Source organism: Strix uralensis, chromosome 1 (genome assembly GCF_047716275.1).
Source record: "Strix uralensis isolate ZFMK-TIS-50842 chromosome 1, bStrUra1, whole genome shotgun sequence".
In the NCBI taxonomy this organism is placed as follows: Eukaryota; Metazoa; Chordata; class Aves; order Strigiformes; family Strigidae; genus Strix; species Strix uralensis.
The window spans coordinates 119,462,484-119,486,289 of NC_133972.1; the positions used below are offsets into that span (position 1 = coordinate 119,462,484).

Consider the following 23,806-nt stretch of genomic DNA (forward strand, 5'->3'; position numbering starts at 1 on the left):
ACATCAAGTTGTACTGTCTGATGCTGAAAACTACCAGGAAAGCTAGTTTTCTTCTTACTGTCCCTTAGTTCTGATCAGCAGTAAGTTGCTTTCTTTCACTATTGAAGGTATTAGGAATTACTGTGATAAAACTTTCTGATGCTTTTATCCCCAAGAACTCAAACTTCCATATTTTTTCCCTCAGATCTCTGAAAACTGTGAAGGACCAAGCCATAATACTAGAAACCACATTCAGGGCTGTGATGTAAGCTATTAAACTTACTGTATTTATCCACGTTTTCTATTCTCTCAAGACAGTCAGCTGAAGGCTGTCAGGGGTGATGCTTTCCCTTTGGGAAACAAGGTAGCTCATTTGTAGGAATCTCTGGATGGGACTGAAAATCAGTTGCTCAAACTTCTTCAGTGTTAAGCATTTGCATGATGACGCATGTCTTTTCACCCTTATCCTCTCTACTTCAATTTGAGTAGGTGTTGTGACATAGTCTCCATATGCTCTACATCTACGGTTGCAAGTTCTGAGCATGAGAGGGACTTGAAAGGTGGGACGTTCTAAAGTTTGCATTAGCTAACTTGTTAACACTTTGCTTCATAATCTAAAGGATATTGTTTTAGTGTTAATATTCAATCTAAACTAGTATCCTACCCATCAGTGGTATTAACCTCAGTACTTTGTGTAAGAAAATGTTAGTTACTGTGTAACTAATAGAGGTGGCAAACCTCAGTTTCCTGTGGAGATGTATTGCTTGGCCTTCCTTTTTTCTGAACATTTAATCTGGAAGTCTGGATTTTCTGTGATAGGCATTTTTCAGTGAGTTTAATTCCCTGATTTTAACTCTCTATCCTTCCAATCCTGCATATTGGGAAATATAGCATCTTGCAGTTCAGACTTAATTGAGATGTAATGCTTTCCTCTCTCTTCCTTTACCTTAGTTTTGCATTGCATTCATATTTAGCATGCTGCTTCTTACACTTTGAAATTTTAATTTTTTTTAGGATTCAGGTTTTCTGTGCTTTTTTTTTTTTTGGAAAAAACATTTTGCTTTATTCAAATTCTCTGCTGCATTCTGGCTGTCAACCTGGCTGTATATGCTGGTGTTTGAGAGTTTTAAGACATGCAAGTTATGCCAAACTCTTGCTCTTTGACCTTCACAAACTATATGGAGGACACTAATGGGGGGAGGTTAGTACAGCTGATGTTCATTCTTGAGTGAGCAAACGTTTGCCTTCTGTGTTTGCAGTCTAAATTTGACAGAATGTTATTAATTCGCAGTGTTATAGTTCTTTCCAATACATTTCTGAGCACTGAATGCTAATTAGCACATCATCTAGCCCAAGGCAGACCACAGTAGGTAAATGCCTGTTGCTGCAGTACCCTGTCTGCATTAAGGATCTCATTAATAATGCTGAATGCACATAATCAACAGCAGAAAATGTCTGGCAGAGAAGCTCTTTGCCATTTGGACAGAGGAAGGGGCAAGGTTTGGTCTTCTGTAGCTTGTTTGTGCTCTAGCAGCTTGCAGGGTTCAAGCAGAATGTTTTTGGTCACATTAACTGCTGGATTTTTTGTTGTTTGTTCTTCTGGTGCTCCAGTTGGATTGTTTAAGTGTGATTTGCAAAAGCTTGACAGAATCAGAGGTGTAAAATAATCAGCAGATTGTTCTGAAAGCAAGTGCTTATGAGTGTTCTGCAAATGGCTGCAAATTAATCTGTTTTACAGATAACCCCAGCTCATCCCAGGGCCTGATTTGAAGTATACTTCTCTTTCATGACTGACTGGGCTGCAGTACAACAGAAAATGATATTTTATTTACCTTAGCATGCAATGGAAACCGAGCTGTAGTTTCCATTTGAAAAGAAAGCAAAATTTATTCTTGGGTGTGTTAACAAAACTGTCAAGAATTTAAGAAATTATTCTACTCCAGTTAGTGCTGATGAGGTCTGAGGGGCTGCACTGTTGGAGAGATGCAAACTGCCAAGAATTGAGAAGGATAAGAGGTTTAGAAAATTGACTGTGGAAAGATTGAAAGGGTTGTTTACTTAGTCTGGAAAAGAGAAAAGGGTGTGTGATAACAGCCTTTCAGATAATCAAAAGCTGTAATCAAGATCCCGAAAGATCACGAATGCAGCGAAGAAGACAAATTTTTGTAACTTTTAAAGTGCTAAAGCACCAGAATAGACTTATCAGGGGTGTTGAGGAATATCCCTCATTGGAAGCTCTTGAGAACAAACTTAATATGTTTTTATATTGAAAACTGATTGAATTAAATAAACATAATCTTCCCCAGCTAGTATTTCTGTGATTAACGTATTACTCAGCTTTGCTCTACAGTGTGAGAAGAAATAGAGAACAAGTTTTAGGAGGTTGGAGTCTCTCATGATAGTAAGATTTTGTTTTAATCTGAAGTAGTTTAATCTAAACATTGCAAATTAAAGTTTGCAGAGGTTCTGTTAATAAAACCATACCCCTTAGTTAGCTCCTGTAAACGTTGTGTTGTGCTAGCAGAAACTCTCCTCTCTGTAGGGCTTCAGAGAAATGAGTGATCAGTTTTCTAAATAATTTCTAACTAGTGGCTTGCTACCTAAGCCTATTGTGTAAAGTTGTAGTGAAGCTTTCAGCTTTTCAAATGGGTTGGTGCTACAGTTAATGCATATTTTTAGGCAACGTCTCCACAAAATGTACTATAAATAGCAGGTTGAGTGTTATACCCCAGGTTTCTTGCTGACTGTAAGAATAGGGAATTAATGCCTTAATTCCTACAGTTAGAAGCTAGTGATTTCAGCCCATTTGTTTGAGGGAAATCAGCCTGGATTTTCACTGTGATTTTCACATGATATACACATGAAACTGTATAGAAAAGGTTAAGCTAGGGACATTGTCTGGTAAAATATAATGAGGGTAAATCTATTGAGCAGGCAAGGAACCTGAACTCAAGCCCAAAGGTTCCAGGGCTTTTATTTAGTAAACTCATTTAATCCAAAACTTGAATAAGACAGAAAAACTAAAACAAATCTATGCTATTGAAAACTGTCTGAGAATGTTGTAAAGAATGTGACCTCAACTTCTGCAGCATAATACTATTACATATTTTAAACATTCTAATACTCTGTGACATTTTATTACATTTTGGCCTTAGTGCTTTGTGTTTTCCTGAAGTGGTGCATAGTACTATTCTGAACAACTGTCACTGTGTCCTCTGTAAATATTTTCAATAAATGGAGAATCTATTGCTTGTGAGCAAACTTCAACATTGCCTGCTTGTTATGAACCGCTGATTGCCTTAACATTTTTAAAAATGCTAACTTGCAAATTAGATTAGACCCCTTCAAGTATTTCTGTGTTCTGAGAAATGACACGATAAAAAGCTCATTGTTACTGCACACATCAGCTCTTTATGTTTTTTAAGTCACATCTACTTTGTTCACTTGCGCATTACTGCTTTATTACACTCAGCACAAAAAAGCCAAAATATTAGGGGAAAAATCAGGCTGTAGTTGGGAGCCTTCATTGTATACACTGATGAACAATCCAGAAAAAAATTGTCACCTTCTGGATTCAGTTCTTGGCTTGATTCAGGTAATCTCTTGTCTTCATTTCCCATCAGTTTTTGTCTTCTGATTTCTTTAAATAAAAAACCTCCCAAAATCAAACCCCAAAACAAAAAAAAAACCCAACCCACCCAACAAACTCCTCCCTAATTTATTCAGCTTTCAGGGGATGTCAGACACATTAGTAAATATGGATTCAGAGGGAAGCTGTCTTAAAAGTGTCCTTCCTGTAAGAGGTTTTGTCATCCTCACTGTGTTGATCAGGATACCAACAAATATTTTCATCTTTATTGTGCTTATTGAACATATTTGCTGAAATAGTGAAGACCATGTAAAGCGGAACTCTCATATCTATCCTTCTGTTTGTACAACTGTGTGTGTAAAAGAAATTTAGTTAATCAGCTAAGTCTTTGCTAGGAAGATTATTATTCTGGGGAATATTTCCCTTTCTCCATATGCCATCTGTAAAAATTGAAGTAGTACAGTTTCACCCTGTCTGTCAACTCACATTGTGACAATCCATACAGTCAAACATAGTCAAAACCACAGACAACGTGGATTTTGCCAAAATCCACAAATCCACTTCCCTTCCACCTGAAACAGAGCAGTGATGAAATAACTATTAATTTCCTGAGTGAAAAAATTATTAACTTGGAATGGTATTGGCGTTTCATTCAGATCTAGCTGTACAGAATGCAGGCAAGGGTCCTAAAACTGACAATACTTTTTAAAGATAGGGGAATAAATATGTCTAAAAAGCCTTTGATAAATGGCACACAAATGCATGTGGTTTCCATTAGTGATTTGTATGTGCTGTGGTCTGAGCACAGAGAGTAAGTCTAGTGTCTTTGGATTGCAGTGATGCTTCTGTATGTGGGCAGGCTATCGGAGCTAGACAAAATGTTAAAGTCCAGAATATGTCAGATCCACTGTGCAAATACTGTGGAATTGATCTGCTCATGTGCAGTAAATCAAGTGTATCCAGAATGTATCAACAGATGTGGATTGGCCACAGCTGGAGTCGTCCCAAATCCTTGAAATTCTTCTTGGTGAAAACTTCAGGGGTGCTTGGTAGTCTATACCTATAACAAAATAAAAAGTTATAAAACCACAAAGAATTAAGTTGAGTCTCCAGGGAAGTTGATGGTAATTATATCTGCAAAGGGAGCTTGTGAGGACTTCTGACTTCAGTAGAATAATTTCCAGAGAAGTGTCAGCCATGCGATCAGCCATAAACTTTATAATAGCGAGATAGCTCAGTCCATGATGACTTTGTGTGAATTGTCAGCACTTTGACTGCTACAAGCTGCATGCTCCAACTATCCCCATTCATTTTGAAGGATGAAAGTCCATAGGTATATTAGCACATAAAATAGAAGTTGACTGCCTCATCTACCTGAAAGCTCTTTGCCTGTCTTCCTTTTCCCTGGCGTACTGCATGCTGACCACCTGTTCATCATTTAAATACATTACAACTGGCTTCATTATGAACAAGCCTTTTCCCTGACTTTTGGTGAAACATTAATGCTGTGTCCTTCACCATAAGGTTTGCCTGCTGAGCTATACATACAAAAATATCTAACCTTTGAATTCTTCCTTCTTGTCATTTCTTTAGGAATCAAATGTTGTTGAGTGTGAATGTGACAAATTCTGCCATATCCACATTGCAGACCACCTTATTAGGGATTTGATTCCCTTTGCCTTCTCTGAGCTTAGGGCATTTTGCCCCTGTAGGAAAGCTCTGAATGATACAATTCTGGCAGTACCCACTCAGGTTTTCAGTTTTCCTGTAGCTGAGTTTTAGTCATGCATCTGGCTAAAACCAAGTCCTTGCAAATGAGCCACTTGCTTGAACATCTAATGAAAATATTGTGCTCTGCTTTTGTGCTGAGCTATAGTGAACCAATTATTATTCTTTTTTAAGGTCAAATTAGTATCTATACACTATTCATTTTCTGGTTTGGGCAGTGCGTAAATCTGTGGTTTGGGGCAAATGGGCAGTTGAGTAGCTGGAAGAATCAAGTTAAAGAATTTACCTTACCATGAAAAGAGCTGGCCGGCAGTTAGAAGTAAATGAGTAAATGTGGAGCATCTAAGAGCGCTTGAACTCACAATTGTGAGTACCCAGCTTTTCTTAAGAAAATACTGAAGAGGAACAATGTTCTTTAAAGACACAACTAATTTATTTGAAATTTGTCTTTTTTCCAGTTTGTTTATAGCAGATAATTATTGTTTCTTAATAAATCAGCTCCTATACTAAGCTCAGTCTCCCCTGAAATCAGTGGCCGCACCTCTGCAGATTACCTTAAAATCTGATTGTGTTAATGAGAATCAGAGGTGAATGTAATCAGCTAGGATTTGAAGAGATGCAGTACCTTGCAGGATGAAGCTAACAGCCTCTTGCTTTTTATTTGAATCCTGGGGCAAAACTCCAGTGGAACTCAGTTGCGTTGAAGTGTTCTTTCTTCTTATCTCTGTGGGATCCAGAAAACTCATCATGAGACCTTAATGTTACCATAGCTTTATTCATTGCATTATCAAGCAGCAAATTTATTAGAAGTCAATGAGATGCTTGATGATGAGCAGACAAAAGGGCTGAGTCCAGGGTGCATGCTGTAGTGACTTGAGCTTGGGGTTTTGGGATGAAACTTGGCCAACACAGCACTTGCCATAAGCACTTTTTCTTCAGGGCTTTGCTATTCCTTTGGCACAAGTCTGTTGACTGAATGTTATTGTAAGCAAATTCTGTTACTGTAACAGATGACCCTGGAAAGAAATGACAAGGTTACTGTGTAATGTGAGTGAAGGTGATAAATGACCTGGGAAGTAATGGATAGCTCTTGAAGACTAGCTGATAGACCCCTGTGTGAACAGTAATGAATACTGAATAAGGAAGATTTTATATCACTGGAGCGTAATGTAAAAAAGGATACCCTCTTCCACCATTGAGCTTTCTTGTCCAATAGGAAAATGGAGGGTGGCATTTCTGCTTTGCCTTCAGCTTTAGGTCTGGAGCAATACTGTACCCATACTCCATGAGGTCAGAGAAGACTGTGCAGAAAGCATGTTACTGGCAGAAGAGCCTCACCAAAATGGTCAGTAGGATGTCTTCAGTGTCCTCGTCTGCATCAGATTTAGGTATAATAAGAACAAGGCATATGACCTAGTCTGGATTTAACTTAAATGAAGCCAGGATTCAAAAAAATAAAAAGCTCCATCTCCCTCCTGTTAAGTTTCGAGTATAGCACAATTGAAAACACACTGTTTGTTATTCATACTGTGGTGTAGAGCGTTAGGATTTAGCCACATTTTCAATAGCTGAAGTCAAGGTTTAAATAGCACTAAAACTTTTCTCCAGGCTTTCCAGGGTAATACGATTACTGGGCAGACAAAGACACTTTAAATTAAAGGAATATTCAATGTTGCCTTGTTGAGATGGACAACTGAGAAAAGCAAAATATTAATATTACAATATTTTAAATGTATGTTGTAGATTAATGAAGTGAAAGAATTCATATATCTTTACTAGTGAAAAAGGCATATATTTTCACAAATATGACTGGATTTTTTTTTGTTTGTTTTCAGAATTCCTTAGAAGAAAAATGTGATTTTAATACCTCACTGTTGCAACAGTAGCAATTCTTGTGTCACTGTTAATATACCATACCAAGGTTCTAGCTTTGATTTCAGCCTGTAGTTATTAATCTCTAAAGACAGGTCTCTTTTTTTCCAAAATTGTTTCTTTTTCAGAGTTGCTTCTGAGTAGAATGGAGTATCTCTGTTGTACCATAACCATTCAAAAAATAAAAGCTTTCTAGCTCAGGAGGGTAGGCTGGAAACTGATAATGACATTGCTGAGAAGCTGTGCTTAACTTTGTCGCATGCAGTATTCTTTACATTTTGTCAGTAGTCTTCAAGCCGAAGTTAAACTTTTCCCCTTCTAGAAAATACTGAGGATTTCCAGTCCAGTAGCAGTGATCTTGAAACACTTAGTCTGTTTCATTATTCCAGTGCCCAAGAGCAACACCATTTGAAAGTACAGTAAAATGCTTGTGTAAACATTAATAAGTGGCAAGAAAAATATCCTTTAGGTTTTATACAGACTGCAGAAAAGCTCAGAACAAAGGTCTAAAGTGCAGTCCTTAAAACTTATGAGCCTGGACCATGTTGTTCAGGACGGTGGCATTGCTGCTGTAGAGAGTTCCTGTTAAACGCCATTTTCCACACCAGCCCAGTGCATGCTCTACAGTTCCTCCTTGCTTCTGGGAGCGGGCCAGTTGTCCTCCTGGCTTTGATAAATTCACAATGTGAAGAGAAGGTTTAGTAACTCGATGAGTTAGGTTACTAAGTCTTGTGTTCCTCAGCAATAAAGCATGCAAAGGTGGAGTGAAATAAGAGGGTTATTGCGGTTAGGGTGCCATGAGGGCCAGGGGGGCTCCCTGTGGGTCTGTCAGAGCAGGTCCTGGCAGCCAACCCCTGTCCCACTGCCCCAGCCAGGAGCAGGGCAGCCAGAACCACTGGGGCAGCCCCAGTCCTGGGCATCGGGCACCTCCCTGGGAACAGGTCAAGGTCGAGCCGAGACGTGGGTCTGTGGGTGGGTCCAACTCAGCGGGCCCGTGACCGGGCAGGGCTGTGGGGAGCTGGAGGCTGGCCCTGTTGTGGTGTTGCTTGGGTGGGAGCTGATGGCCCTGGGGGGTGCTGAAATGGGGCCATGGGCAGGGTGGGGGGAGCCCTGAGGGGCTGAAACAGGGTCCTGGGCTGTAGGCAGGGTTGCAGTGCCCCAGGGCTATGATGATTGATGTGCTGGTGTCAGTGTGGTAAGAAAATCTTTTCACAAGATAAATTGTTTTCGTTGTATTTTTCTGTATCTCTGACTCCAAGCTAGAAGCTTGTCATGAAACCACATATGTTCAGAGACCTGTCTCATACCCATGTCTGTATTTTGCTTGCCTTACAATGTGGCTGATAATCATTATTTCTTTCAAGGCCTGTTCCCTGCCATTTTGAACCTGGCCAGCAATGCTCACATCTCCACCAATGCCACCTGTGGGGAGAAGGGACCAGAGATGTTCTGCAAATTGGTGGAGCACGTCCCTGGTCGGCCCCTGCGCAATGCCCAGTGCCGTGTCTGTGACCACCACAGTGCCAATCCCAAAGGCAAGTTTCATGTGGGGTTCTTTTTGGTTTTATGAGTTTGTGTCATTCTTTTTGACCCTCATGAATACAGGGTGTATTGGGGTCAAATACTTTTTACTTGTAGTCTCTCTGCTACATGTGTGAAACTACCTTTAAGCAAAGGGCTGACAGAAAGCATGAGCACCTTAAATTACCATTAAGCACCGCAGAATCCAATGACAGCCTTTTGTCTGGAGGCAGATTTCAGCTTTTACTTCTTTATGACAGGAAGATATTGTGCACAGTGTGAAATGAAGGTGCTGGGTCAGAGAAAATGCAGTGAGATGTATTTTCAAGAGATGTTTAACTTTTTTGCTTTAAAACAGAGCAGCACCCAATTTCCAGTGCAATTGATGGTACCAATAACTGGTGGCAAAGTCCCAGCATTCAGAATGGGAGGCAGTACCACTGGGTCACCATCACCTTGGATTTAAGGCAGGTGAGTAACATTTAGGTGAGCATCATTTAATGTATGTAGGATATAAGCCAATGTGATTGGTTGCAGTTGTTCTTTGTTTAGATGGCAGGACATTTAGCAGTTAACTATTTACTAGCATGTAGTTAAACATGGATGTTAAAACTATTAATGAACTGATTGTAAACAGATGTGTTTTTCATTTATTGTTCTAAAGCATCTTGGAGACTTCATTCCTATCAGACTGGAGTGGAAGTGACTATGTTTGTAAGCATATAGGTCACATGTTGTTGTAATTCATAGCACAGTAACAATTGTATATGTGTGGATGAGAGTATTTACGCAGGCATTCCTTCTGTCTTAGTAACCTTCCTCTGCCTGACCCTGCTGTCTTTTCCCTGTAGCCCTCTGATACTGTTTTCTTCCACCTTTGATTTCGTGCAAGTTACTTGAAGTCTGTGTTATCAAAGACTTATTTTCAAGCAGCAAACAGTGTTTTCAGGGTATTGTCATAAGTGCAGATTTTATACGTGAGGATGCAACTGCTTCTGTTTATTAATTATAACTATCAGCCTGTTACCTGAGCATTGTACATTTTCTTAGTAAAAGCGTAAATGATTTGGAGTAGGACATGGTAGAAACATTTGACATTTACTGTAAGAAAACAGAGCACAATATACTTCCAAATACGAACTCTTGATCCATAGGTATTGTAGCATAGATACTGACTTTCAGAGGAGGAGAGAAAGATAAGTGATGGGAGGATTATTGTATTCACAGTAGGTCTCAAGTTAAACTCTTCTGTTTAAATTTCTCAGTATTTTTGCATGTTTATATTAAATATGTAAACCTGTTAATGTAATGTAATTGTCAGATTGACGTGTAAAATGTCAGAAAGTTCAACTGCAGGATCTCCAGAACCCTGGAAACACAGACTTTCCTCAGTTGAGGGATATCCTTCAGGACTAGAAAGCAAAACACGCATGAAATGGGGCAAAGTTAGTGCTGCTGAAAGAAAAATTGATTTACCACTTTCTGTGCTTCTCTTCTGACTGATTCTGATCACCATCTTGTTGGAAGGAGCACTGGGAAGAAATGTTCTATATTATACCTTCTGTGAACTTTTGCTGTCAGTTGTTCTGAAGAGTTGGGGATTATATCTCTAAACCAGTGCTTTCTGATCCTGGGGAGGCTGGAACTGTCTGGGCAGAAATTGGTTCCTCTGTTTTGGCACTTTATGGCAAAGCTTGGAGGGATTCATCATTCTTAGGCAGGAGGCTGCTAAACTGCAGATCATTTGCAGATTATTAGTTTGTCTGTTAGACATGGAAGAATCAGAAGTCTCCAACCCTGCTCCAAGAAAAGACAAAGTAGTTTATGAAGAAAATGTATTTTTCTTGTCTTTTTCTTGTTGCTTTGCTTTGAACAGATCTATGCGTTGACCTGTCTAAGCTGTTTGAAAATCATAGCTCAACAGCCCATTATTAATATGGGGATGCTTCCAAACTCTGGAAGAAGCTTTGTTACTACCTAAGAAATGCATACTGGAGGTGTAAGTTGGTAACAAGCTTTTGCAAGATCTCTAAACCTTGCTTGAGAGTTATTTTAAAGATTAAACAGAAGGTTTAACTTTGATGTTTTAAAATGAAGCATAGGTTAAACAAGTGCCTAGGTTGCTCTTTAATTAGAAAGCAGAACTGTTAAGAAAATAATCACAGGGTATCTTTTGTCAGTGACAGAAGGTAGGGGTAGGACTTGTTGTTTGAAGAGTTGGCTTTGTGTTTGGTTTGTAAATGGACAAACAGGAAGGAAAAATGAAGGAGGAGGGAATGCCTTAGTTTTTATCCTCCTGTGACATTTTCACTTTGGAGACAGACCAACTGAGCTGCCTTCTAAATATTTTATTCTTCAGCCTTAGTGTTGTTGATGTTTCACCAAATACATATCTTTCCTCTCCTGACCCATGCTCAGTTTCACTAATTCGATTTGAAAAGTTTCCCCCAAGGGGCCTTTCTTCTGTTTTCCTTGGAGAGTTTGAGAGAGGGAAGGCATCTAGGGCTATGCAAACTGAATGTAAATTACTGCTCTGTGAGAAAGGATTTGCTTAATAGAGATCACTTGAAGTCAGTGAGTCATTAGAGCTGACTTGGTGTGCTTACTTTAAGCGAGTCAGCACAAGTAAAGAAAACTTTCACAAAAGAAAGGCATATGAAGGACCTTAGTGATTTTAGTAGCTGTTTACTTCATAAATTTGCTTGAGAATGAGTTAAAATACTCTTCTAGGACCTTTAAAAGTACTCCTTAAAGTCAGTACCTGTAACTATATGTATTGTGGTATACCTTTAGCATTGGTACTTTTTTTACATTTCAAGCTTTGTGCATTAAATCTATCAAGTGGTGTATGAAAGTAAATATGTCCTTTAACATTCCTTGCCAGAATACAGAAGGTTTTCACACCCATTTGTGATGTGAAGAATGACCATCTGGTCATTATTTATGTTTTATGAGTAATTACCAGAAGTTCTAGTAGTAAGAGGAATGGGTTGTTTCCTGGATTTGTTACCAATGTACAGTTTAGAGGTATAACCCAGCAGTTGGGTCGGTGAGTGTTGGAACATAGCCTTGGCTGGCAAATATGGGGAAGATTAGTCCTTAGCTGGTGAAAAATGGCCTCGCTCCACCTTACCCTAGGTGAAGTTCTGACCACAGTCCGTGTCCTGTATTTGGCTCTGTTTTTTTCTTGGCTCAAAGTTGGAAGGGAGCAGAAGATATTCTTTCAGCTAATATTCTACCTTGCACTTAGTTTATTGAGTCTAAAACCAGCTAGACTGAAGAGCAGTTTGATGGAATCTTATTAAGAAAAGAGGGCTGGCTAATAAAATCAGTATAAAAATTGCTGTTTTGATCTTTCACCTTTGCAGGAGTCTGTGGTATTTATAACTAATGCTAAACATTTTGTGAGTGTAGCCAGTGGGTACGTCATGATTTTTTAGCTCACATGGATCATAACAACCAGCTACATATATTCTGGTGTGCTTTTCAGTTATTCCAGGACTCAGATGTATGATAGTCTTTCCTTTTTTTTTTTTTTCTTCCTTCCCCCTTTCCATTAAAGGTATGGCAGAGATCCAGAACTGGGGAAAGAGTAGTTTAGCAATGAGGTGTAGTATTGATGCACAAGATACCAAGATTTGATTTATGACCTTGAGCTTCTTACACTGGCAATTCTACAGAAACAAAATGCACATTAGCAGTTTTAGATAAAAACAGCATTTTTTGCCTGAATTTGACTCCTCTGAACAGCTACTTTGTGAAATTATAATGAATTAAAGTAAATGCTGACTATTATAAATGTCAGCAGTGTGCTTGGGCCAGCTGTAAAATATTTCTCTGTCACACCATTAAATGAAGAATACTTCCCTCAGTTTTATTACCGTGCTTCAGACTTCTAAAGGTATTTAAGGGTACTTTGTACTAGGCATATCAGAAAGGCACGAGTTTATATATCACAAGGTTCTTGAATTGTAAAGCAAGATCAGTTGTTCTTGGAAGACCCAAGTATCAGGTTGAGAAAACCTCTCCACTTCTGATTAAGTCATAGCTCATGAATTGTTTCATGAGAACTGGATTAACACTCAGACACTGATGTAAGAGTAATTTGTAGTTTCTGCCATTAGAAAGTTAAAAAGAATGCAAATATTATAAAATGATTTGTACAGAGCCTTTATCTTGAAATCAATTGGCAAGAAGAGATTTCTGTAAGGACAAATCCCTTGCTGATGTGAAAAGATATTATTCTGTTGACTTCACTGGACCAATGTTAATTTACTGTACATGGCAAGCTGCCTTAAAAGCCTTTTGTGGCTTTGTAAAACTAATAATGCAAGATTCAGGGTGCTCATCTGTACATTCTTACAATACACTTCTTGAGTAAAATTAATTTTTCTTCTATTCCAAAACAATGATTGAACATAATGAATCAAAATCCTGAAGAAAAGATAATTCAGGAGACTAGAAATTCTATTGGATTTAATTTATTTTGCACTTTTAGTATCAGAGACTCCTCAGAGCAAAATGTCACAAGCAATTGCTAGGCCTCACAATCTCTAGTAAGAGCCTGAAGCCATCTTTATTCCTTAGAAAGACATTTCTGTGAATGATATAGACTGTTACTCAGAGTATCTCTTCATGTAGTCTTCTACTCTTTGACAGTTTGCACAGAATAATTTCAGACTTTTTGGACAGTAAAACAAAATCTGAGCAAGAGGCTTTTCTGGTAACCAGGTTTGTATGTGTTGACAGCACCGAACAGAAGGGATTTTGCAGTTTCACATAAAATGTGGACTAATGTTAGTTGTAATAAACATTTTCACTACAGGACTTGTCATGCTATTTTGTTTGAAGTAGCAGTTGGTACCTCTGGTCTTAGCAGCTTAAACTTTTCTGAAATTTAGAAAAGGAAAAATGTGTTGGGACTCATCTTTAATTTTTCACTTTTGGAATCTGGGGCTCAAATACTCATAGATACGAAAAACCAGAATCTTCCTTATTGTTGTCTCCATTTGTGTAAATTGGAAAGTATAACTGGGAGTTATTATCTAAAATGACTACCAGGAAAACTGTGCTTGCCGGGGCATGCATCTGTGTTGTGGGTTGTAGAGCGCTGACCGTGCCCTTGGAAATGGGGACTTTTGGCTAGCATCTGTTGCATGGCCACTGCTGGCTGAGTTTACAGTCTTGAGCAAAAAAAATATGCAAAACTTCCTGATGAATGAAGAGTTCATTGATAAATCTGTTTCAAGAATAATGCGCTTGGTGTTGATGGATATACATTCAGGGAAACAAGGTCTTTAGAAAGGCGAAATAAAGCAGAAGTGACTTGTTATGTTGGTATTGCTGCTATGAAGAAGAGGTTCTTCAGTACAAGTTTATTTGGCTGGTCTTTACAATAGGGATTGAAATGCCTGTAAAATGACACTTTTAATCTATGGCTGCTTGGGAATTGCTAACTTGCTTTGACTTGCCCTTTTTACCCTTGTAGCTCAATGAGGAAATGAGTTCTGGGAAAGCTATACAGTCAAATTAAAGTGTACAAATCATTAGCTCTTGCCACACAGCTCAAGTTTATCATGTGGCTGGTCAGTGGACGCTGAATGGATGTGAAAAGTAGTAAGAAACTGCCTTCGGTGATGTTCAAACCTGAATTTAAAAGTAAAAATCTGTAAAGAAGTGCTTTAAGGATACTGGAAAATCAGCTTGTGTTACATGGAGTTCCTGGTTCAGATCTGGTTTGGGTTGCAGAGGCTGTGGGGTATGAGGTCTGTGAAACCCCTGCCTGCTGACATTCCTTAAAATATCTTCATCTGCAGACACTGGGAAATCCCTTCCTCCATCTTTCTTCCCTTGCTTGGGAACATAATCCCTGAGAATATAACTCATATTGATGGGTTGTCTTGCGACTTCTTGACTGCAGGAACACTTATACAAAATCCTTTCATTTCGATATTTAACCTATGTTATTTCAGGGACTGACAAATTTTCCTGGTGTTGCTGATATTCATTATCCTGTGATTTACCTATGAAGTATTTTGGGGTACCTATGGTCTATGTATGTAAATGGAAGAGAGTTGCGTGGGTCTGGGGGAAAAGAAGACAATGGTTTTCTACACTGTGCATACTTAAATGTTTATAGAACCATTCACTTATTTTCGAATGTCTCTTTTAGGTTTATAGTGTCAAATATCTTCATTTCAGCTGTTGATGAACTGTAGGCATGCTGGAAAAATCAATCCCTAGATGCTTGAGTACCAAACGTGGCTGCTGTTTTTCTGGAAAAACATTGACTTGAAAAGATTAAATTTATTGAATTGTGCATTGAGTGTGTGCACAGTTGCTGAAAAATTTTTTATCTTTAACTGGCTTTTCTCTTCATTCCCCCCTCACCAAGAAACTTGATATTTAAAATAAATTTAACTTACATACTCTTGCGAATGTCTTTTATTTCTGCAGTAGTGGCTGCAGTTAGTTTGTGATGAAGGATTGCTCATTGTTACTAGTTGGAACTGGATTTAAAACTAGCTACATCAGCTGCAGACTATAATGGGTCTTGAAAAATCTCAATGTAATCAAAAGTAGATCATTTGTTGTTCAGCCAACTGTGTAATAAGTAGGGAAGTAGTTTAGTTGATGACAGCAAGCAGAGAGGAAAAATAAATAAATAAAAGATGTATAAGAGTTTTTGAGGAAAAATTTCTGCCATGGCACTGGAAAAAAATAGGGGTTCCAGTCTTGCCTCTTTTATGCATTTGAGAGAGATAATTGACTTCAAAGGAACTTGGAGCAGTTCCTAAGCTCCGTCAATAAAACTTCCCTAGTTTTAACACTTTTCTGCAGTTCTCTTCTGTGATGGAGAAAATACTCATAAAAGTGACTCTTGTCACATACTACTGTCTTCAGATTAGGAGTACTGAATTCTGCTTGTGCATAACCGAGTGTGAAACAGGTATACAACTCAACTACGGCTAACGGAATCCACGAAATCCAGGTTGTACGTAGAGAATACAGTTGCTTGACTTGGAGTCTGCCTGAATTCTGTTCTTTTCCCTTTAAAAGCATGCGTTTTAGCATTTTTTTCAGTTGGAGCTTGTTGGCATGATGTAAGTCTTATTTAAAAGGGGCTTTTTTCTTCATGGAAGCTGGATTATAATTCTTGGTATTCACTTTGATCAAATTTTAAGATTGTGCTGAACAACAGGGCATTCACAGAGAAATTTTATTGCTAAGACTGTAAGGCAGTGACTAAACAGTGATCTGGCTTCTCTTTTTGTTTACTTCTGCTTGCATTGCTGAAATGTCATATAAATCAGTAAATAAAATTCCCAATTTGTGTAGATTTTCATATTCATTGAATCAACTGGAAATTTTCTGTTTGTACGTACTTCATGTTTCAAAGGATAAAACTGGAGTGCCTGAAAAGAAAATGAGACCAAGTGAATATCATGTTTATCATATCAAAACTGAGATAGTTTGACTTTAAGGTATTAAATCTAGTAAGTCATTTGAAGATAAGTATCACCAATTTTTTTTCCTTCTCATGTCTGCAAGATCTCCTAAGCAAAGCTCTGTTCACTTAAAGAATGTTTTGTTTCAAAATTAGTTTCCTGAATTGCACACACAATGCAGTCACTGTTTATCTCTGTGTGTTTATTACCCCTTTTGACAAAATCAAACTTTGCTTTTATGTGGCAAGTGCTATTCCTGCTCTGTATTTAATCTGTATTGCAAAAAGAAAAAAAAATCCTAAAAAAATTGTAAATTTAAAATGTCTGAAAGAACTGATTTTGGCCACATTGGAGCACAACACAGTATTAATACTGTACATGCAGACAGGAATTATGGTGATTATATCAGCCAGGCAGTCTGCTCGAGTGAGAATACATACCTCTGAGATGGCTGAAAAATGTGGCATTTTTCTTTAATTTAAATGTGGCTTGATACTTTAGTGCATGTAAGACATTAAACTCCTATATAGAAATCTTATCAATTTGCAAAGACAGCCTTTTAAAGTGAGGTGATATAGTAGGTATGAGGTAAGGAAGAAGATTGTAGCTTTGCAGAAAGTGCATGTCAGTGTTAGTGTCTAATACCATAGCTAGTTGGGGGCCGGTGCAGGTTATCTAGCTGCTGTGACAAGGTCATTTAAAAGGTGATATAAACTTTGTTACTGCCCTGCCTGCTCAGAGAAGTGCTGAACAGTGCTGTTATGTAGATAAGGATTTCACTCTGGACCCAGGATTGTTAAAAATATAGTCAAGATACCTGTGTAGATTAGAGAGTGCACATCTTAAAAGAGTTACTATTCTTAAATACGATTATCATGCTTATATTTGTCACATTCACATTAGTTGTCTCTGTGTATTTTCAGCAATGTCTGTAAATAGTCTTATGCTTAAATAACACAGAATGAAAATGGAATGCACAGATCTTTAATATAGGGTGTAAAAAGCTTATCAGAAATGCTATTACTGAGAGGATTAAGCTCCCAGCTAAAATGTGAAACAAAGAGTTGTTTGGGCTGCAGCTGTTTTGAAAAAAAACCCAACACACTTCTTTGAAGCCCTCAGTGGTTCAGAAAAGCTAAATAGCACATTGCCCATAGAAAGAATGTTATACCCAAGTAATCCTGAAATGTACAGTGTAGATGTAGATTTTAGCTATTACATTAACACAGAATGATGCACTGAATACATTGGGTTTTTTTAGTCACATAAAATGTTTTGTTGTAATATTCAGAGTTTTGACAAAAAAAATATACATATTTCTGCTAGTAAAACATTAGACTGGCCTTTTGTCAAAAGTTTGTGCAAAAATTTTATCCAGTTAACTATACCAAATTCTACCCTTTCCCCAGGCAAACCATATACTGCTTTTAAAGTTTGAATTTAGTAAGTACCCAATTGGGTTTTAGTGGTCTTTTACAGCATGAAGTGTTAACATTTTCTTGTATTTTTTTAGGTCTTTCAAGTTGCATATGTCATCATCAAAGCTGCTAATGCTCCACGACCTGGAAACTGGATTTTGGAACGCTCCATAGATGGCACAGAGTTCAGACCATGGCAGTACTATGCAATTAGCGATACCGAATGTTTAACTCGTTATAATATTACGCCAAGAATTGGGCCACCAACTTACAAGAGAGACGATGAAGTGATCTGCACCTCCTATTATTCCAGACTAGTTCCCCTGGAACATGGAGAGGTATGTTTGTTTTTGCATTTGCGGTTTGTGAGTAAGAACATGGACTGATAGCAATTTGAAAACATTTGAATTACAGTTACAGACTTCATCAACCCTCAGCACTACCAGATGATCTGTTATTCTTCTTTAATGATAACTATCTTTACATCATGTACCAGTATAGCAAACTTTAAAATGTTGAGCTGAAACATGTCTTTGACTCTCCGTATTCCTGTTACTAAACTCTTTGTTCTCTCTCTTCACATAATTTGATGGTAGCTATTAGCTGTGAATTATTAGTTGCTTTATCCTGAAAGACTATAACAGAGGCTCTATGTTTTGCCAGGTTTTTCATTTAATAAAGAAAAACCCCTGTGTTAGGAACACCTGGTTGTGTGAGATAAAGCTGCAAACACTGTTGAAGTGCTCGGCACAGCTGGAACTCCTAAACAAGCCTTGGCATTGTTTCAGGGATGAAGCATAATTAAAAGACCTACGAGTTGTGCAGTCTCACTGCTGATTGTTCTTTCTTTTAACAAACTCTATTCATGGTACTTGTGTAATTTATTACACAGAGGCAGCCACATAATGAAATGATACATTAAAACCAGCGGTTATTCTATTCTGTATGGTATAATGTAAGAGGGTGATAATAAATGCAGCGTTATGCCATGGAGAATGCTTAATAGAAGCCAATATGTTTTTATTTCTTGGTTAAAAAAAGACTGGAGTGTATTCAGCTAAGGGCTAAAGTGTGTCACACTTTCACGTGAACTTAAAACTGTTTCAGCAAGAAAAAAACAATGAAATTCAGTAACATCAAGTCCCATTCGATTTAATCAAATGTTTATTTCAGTGATGTAAGCATATACCCCACAGATCAGATGGAACAGACAAAGAAACTTAACCTGTCTCCACACAATTAAACAGAAAACCCTTAGGTTGACTGTGTATGAACAGTACCTCTTGTAATGTATGTCTGATAGGCCATACAACTCCAAACCCAGGAATGCCAGAGATTCAGTTTGGTGACATGTTTTTCTCATTTATTTTTCCTGATGTATACAGAATTAATTGGGTGACACTATCCAGAACATTGCTTTTTTTCTGAGTGCAGTAACATTAAAACATAAAAAATGACAGAATTAAATTGCTGTGTACTACATAGAATCATAGAATCATTTGGATTGGAAAAGACCTTTAAGATCATAAGTCCAATCGTTAACCTAACACTGCCAAGTCCACCACTAAACCACGTCCCTAAGCACCACATCTACACATCTTTTAAATACCTCCAGGGATGGTGACTCAACCACTTCCCTGAGCAGCCTGTTCCAGTGCTTTACAACCCTTTTGATGAAGAAATTTTTCCTAATATCCAATCTAAACCTCCCCTGGTGCAACTTGAGGCCATTTCCTCTTGTCCTATGGCTTGTTACTTGGGAGAAGAGACTGACACCCACCTCACCACAACCTCCTTTCAGGTAGTTGTAGAGAGTGATAAGGTTTCCCCCGAGCCTCCTTTCCTCCAGGCTAAACAACCCCAGTTCCCTCAGCTGCTCCTCATAAGACATGTGCTCCAGACCCTTCACCAGCTTCGTTGCTCTTCTTCAGACACACTCCAGCACCTCAGTGTCCTTCTTTTAGTTAGGGGCCCAAAACTGAACACAGTAATCGAGGTGCGGCCTCACCAGTGCCGAGTACAGGGGGACGATCACTTCTCTAGTCCTGCTGGCCACAATATTTCTGATACAAGCCAGGATGCTCTTGGCCTTCTTGGCCACCTGGGCACACTGCTGGCTCATCTTCAGCCAGCTGTTGACCAACAGCCCCAGGTCCTTTTCCACTGGTCAGCTTTCCAGCTGCTCTTCCCCAAGCCTGTAGCATTTCATGGAGTTGTTGTGACTCAAGTGCAGGACCTGGCACTCAGCCTTGTTGAATCTCATACAGTTGGCCTCAACCCATTGATCCAGCCTGTCTAGATCCCTCTGTAGAGCCTTTCTACCCTCAAGCTGATCATCACTCCAGAATAAAAGCTGTCATTCACAAAGGACAGGCTGTTTCTTCATAAATGGAATGGCAAACAGACAGGAATATTCACTGCACAGGGTATCTCACAACCTGTGTTAGTGAATCTTGGCACCCTTTTGAAAATACGTATGTTTAGTGCTTTGTAATTGGTTCTGGCCAACCTACTGGACTTAAGTATGGGGCTATAGGAAGTCCCACAGATCAGCAGATCTCTATAAGTACCTGCCTTGTATCCAGCATTTTTTAGCATCCCAATGTTCTGCAGTCAGCTTGTAGTGCTGTGGTGGGAAAGAACTGGTAGGGTAAAAAGGCCACATGTCTAAATGTGGGTATTACTTAATAATAACATTTTTTGTCAAATCAGACACTTTGCCAGTTTGACTGCTAGATTTTTCACAGGTTTGAAAGGTATAGCTGCTCTACTGCAAGTGCTGTTGTTTACCTGATTTATACTGCTTGAAGATCTGCTTCCAGAAATTTATAATGAAGTCAGGGCTCATGATGAATTCCAAGGCTACAGTTGTTTGGAAATGGTCTTGAATTATGGAGGACAAGTAAGGCAAAAATATATGATATAGATATGTCGGTGTATACAAGCCACATATAAGCAATATATTAGGCAAATATAGCCATGTACATGGAGAATCATTCTTTTTCTTCCCTAGTGTCTTAGTCTCTATCCCTACTGTTTCTTCCTTTTCCTGCTAGGAAAGATTCTTCTGTTGTCTCTATAGAAATTATAGTGTATTATCACAGAATTTCTACTGGTCAAGCCAGTAGATAATTTTAGAATTAAAATGGGAATAATGTTTCACATTTCATCAGTTGAAGGCACTATTCATGAGTAGAGAGAGTATATATTACTAGAGAATGTAATTCCCATCAGAAAACATGACTTCTGCATGAATACATTGCAGCCAGTTTGCCTAGAGAGAACAGACTGACATGGGGCATGTTCTCAGCTTTCAGCTGCATAAAACATGGGTACAAGGAGGAATAATCTGTTCTGCCTGTTGGTGACAGGATGGATGAAGTGGTCTGAAACTGCAACAAGGAAAATATGGTTTAGAGATTAGGGCTGGAATAGGATTGAAGGATTGTAGAGTTATCACCAACAGTGGCCAACAAGAACAGATTGGTGAAACATCTAACAAAAGTCTAGTAAATCCTGCTTTGGGGTAGGAAATGGACTAGAAGAAATCTCTGTGTTTCTGTGAGAGCTGAATATTATATATGCTGATGTTAATTTGCAGGATCGGACCTGGAAAAAGGTTTGGGTCTCGTAACGGTTATTCTGCAGTTGGAAAATGGATGATAGTTTCTGAATGGGCTATCAGAAAAGTGAAATTCTTCGAACACAGTATATTAGAATATTTAGAAGGAATGGTAATAACCCATAGATGGCAAAATTATAACGTTGGAGTGTGAACTCCATTACCAGTGTCTGTTTGTATGTCTTTGAAATAACACAGTTACTGTCTAGGAAGCCCCTAGCCTCCACTACAGAATTAAGAATTTTTAAAAAATAATAATAAAAAAACCTTTAATAATTAGAAATATTTTCAGAGGAAGAATTTAACAGTACTGGACAAGGTTGAAACTATGAATTCAAGAGTAGTATATGAGACAAAATTACTTTTCGTAAATGAGGATATATCATGCACTCTAAAATGTAGCTGACAAGCCCAAAGCGTGACCCCTTATTTGTTGTGGACACCAGGTGAACTGTTTAACATTTGTTTGTGGTCTGTAGGGTCTCATTTTTCAGTTTGTTTCATAAAACAGAGCAGGAACTGCATGGTCATATGAGACTAAATCATTGTGTGTTCCGAAGTTGCTTTGGAAAGAAGGAAGGGGCTGTTGCCAGACTAAGTTGTGCAGCTCAATACCAAAAGCCATCTTAGTGGGGCCAAGTGGGATTGTGCGAGAAAGGTGGAGGCCAGATGGGTTGATTTATGGTGGCAGCCCCTTGCTTTCAATCGTTATCTCTGTTGTGGCTTTACACTGTGCTCTCATGTCGCTGGGTACTCCTTGTTGATTGGGCAGCCCTGTCCCAGCAAGGCATAGGATTAATGACCCCAGGCTGAGCATGTGCACCATATTATGTTTTGCAATAGGATCTTTACAAATTGCAGAGGAGAAGTCTGTAAGGGCAAAACTGTGCTTATGGCCAGAGTTACATGTTCCATCTCAATAAGGGAGAGGAAGGAAGAGCACGGGAACTAAGGACTAGCTTATGGTACTGTTTTTCTCTTTATGCTATCTCCACAAAATCGAAGGAAATTTGAGACTATGATGAGATGAAAGTGGTGGTTTCAGAACTGTGTGAGTCAGGAAGCAGGAATTCTACCTGCAGGTAAAGGATGGCAAAGGAAAAAGAATTCCAGGTAGTTTAACACTTCACCAACCTGAGTTGTTGGAAAACAAGCTTAAGTTCTGTGTTTTTAATTCTCACACTAAGATGTTTGTTGTTGCAAATGAATCATAATTATGTTTATAACTAAGCCAGTCCCTCTTTCTAGATTCACACGTCACTGATCAACGGTAGGCCTAGTGCTGATGATCCTTCACAAAAGCTTTTGGAGTTTACTTCTGCACGGTACATTCGCCTACGACTGCAGCGTATTAGAACTCTTAATGCTGACCTCATGACTCTCAGCCATAATGATCCTAAAGAACTAGACCCCATTGTTACCAGAAGGGTAAGCTGATTGTTCATTAATGGTGTTCAGTATGATGAGATGGGAGAGCTTTTTCTGAACTATTTGAGGAGGAGGCAGTATTTGATCCTTGCCATTTACAGAGTTATTTTGATAGGTTGTTAAATAATTCTTGCTTTCCTTTTGATATTATTAACAGCAATACCTTGTCAGAAACAACTTTGAAAAAAATGCTTTTTAGAGGTTGTTTTTTTGTTTTCTTTTTGTTTTATTTGTTTGTGTAAATGATTTATGCTAGGAACAGTGTTTATAATGCTTTATCATCAAAATAAAAAATACAGTTTGGCTGATGGAAATGTCACTTGAGGTTGCTCTTGATGCAACTGCAGTACCTTTTCTGATGTATCAAGGATTTCAGGACCCAGTGCTTTGATTCATAAAAATAATTATTTGAAAACCTTGCCATTGTGAATTTTGGTGTCAGATGAGACTTTTTTCATTTTTTTAAGGCTGTTGTAATCAATTGTTTTAAAGCCCATGAATTAATAATAATGTAAAACACTTGGATAGAATTTTGAGAGTATTAACTGATCTTTGCACATTTGATATTGAAACTGGGGAAACTGAGGCACCAAGCACTTAGGGTAACTTCTTCATGCTCTCAACAGAAATTCAGTATTGAAACCCCTAATAACAGTACCTACAATGACTAGCTTCTGCAGTATTTCTGCTTTGTATTCTGCCATTTGACCCTCTTCTTAATTTGCCTGAGACCCATAGCTTAGGACAACAGTGGCTTCAAGTTTTTCTATGAAGGTAGGCTTTCTGATGAGGACAGAAGAATATGAGAAACGTTTGTTCTTCCCCTTCCTCTTTCCTCTTTGCCTCTACAGAAGAACATCTGTAAGGCAGCTTCTCCTTGCACAGCAACAGGACTGTTGCAATTTGTGGCTTCTCTGATACAGGCAATCCTTGTGCATTGACACTGCTTTTATGAGGTCTGGCTGGATAGCTGGGTACAGAAGGGAGAAAGGAACTCTAATTTAGTCAGGGTTTGGTGGGTACTTTCAAGGCAGCCCCACTCTTATCTCAGTCATAGAGGTGCCTGTTCAGCTGCAGCATTTCTAAAGCATAAAATCTGGATGTTCTGCTTCTTCTGTCTGCCCCATATGGGAACTGCTAGCCTGGAGACTGCAAGCACGGAGTATTGGACAGCTGCTCCAGCTGTGCCTTGCTGGCCATA

General features: G+C 38.6%; 1 protein-coding gene across 4 annotated transcripts in view; it reads left to right on the top strand.

Moving 5' to 3' along the window:
- LAMA1 (laminin subunit alpha 1) overlaps positions 1 to 23,806 on the top strand; it is a 101,739-nt gene that overhangs the window by 10,090 nt on the left and 67,843 nt on the right. For all 4 annotated transcript variants that reach the window (XR_012630127.1, XR_012630126.1, XR_012630129.1 and 1 more), the window contains exons 2-5: positions 8,533 to 8,703; positions 9,048 to 9,160; positions 17,651 to 17,893; positions 22,426 to 22,605. Coding sequence is in view for 1 of the 4 variants with exons in the window: in XM_074878581.1 (XP_074734682.1) it covers positions 8,533 to 8,703; positions 9,048 to 9,160; positions 17,651 to 17,893; positions 22,426 to 22,605 (707 nt within the window). In the remaining 3 variants the exon portion in view is untranslated. The remainder of the gene's footprint in view (positions 1 to 8,532; positions 8,704 to 9,047; positions 9,161 to 17,650; positions 17,894 to 22,425; positions 22,606 to 23,806) is intronic.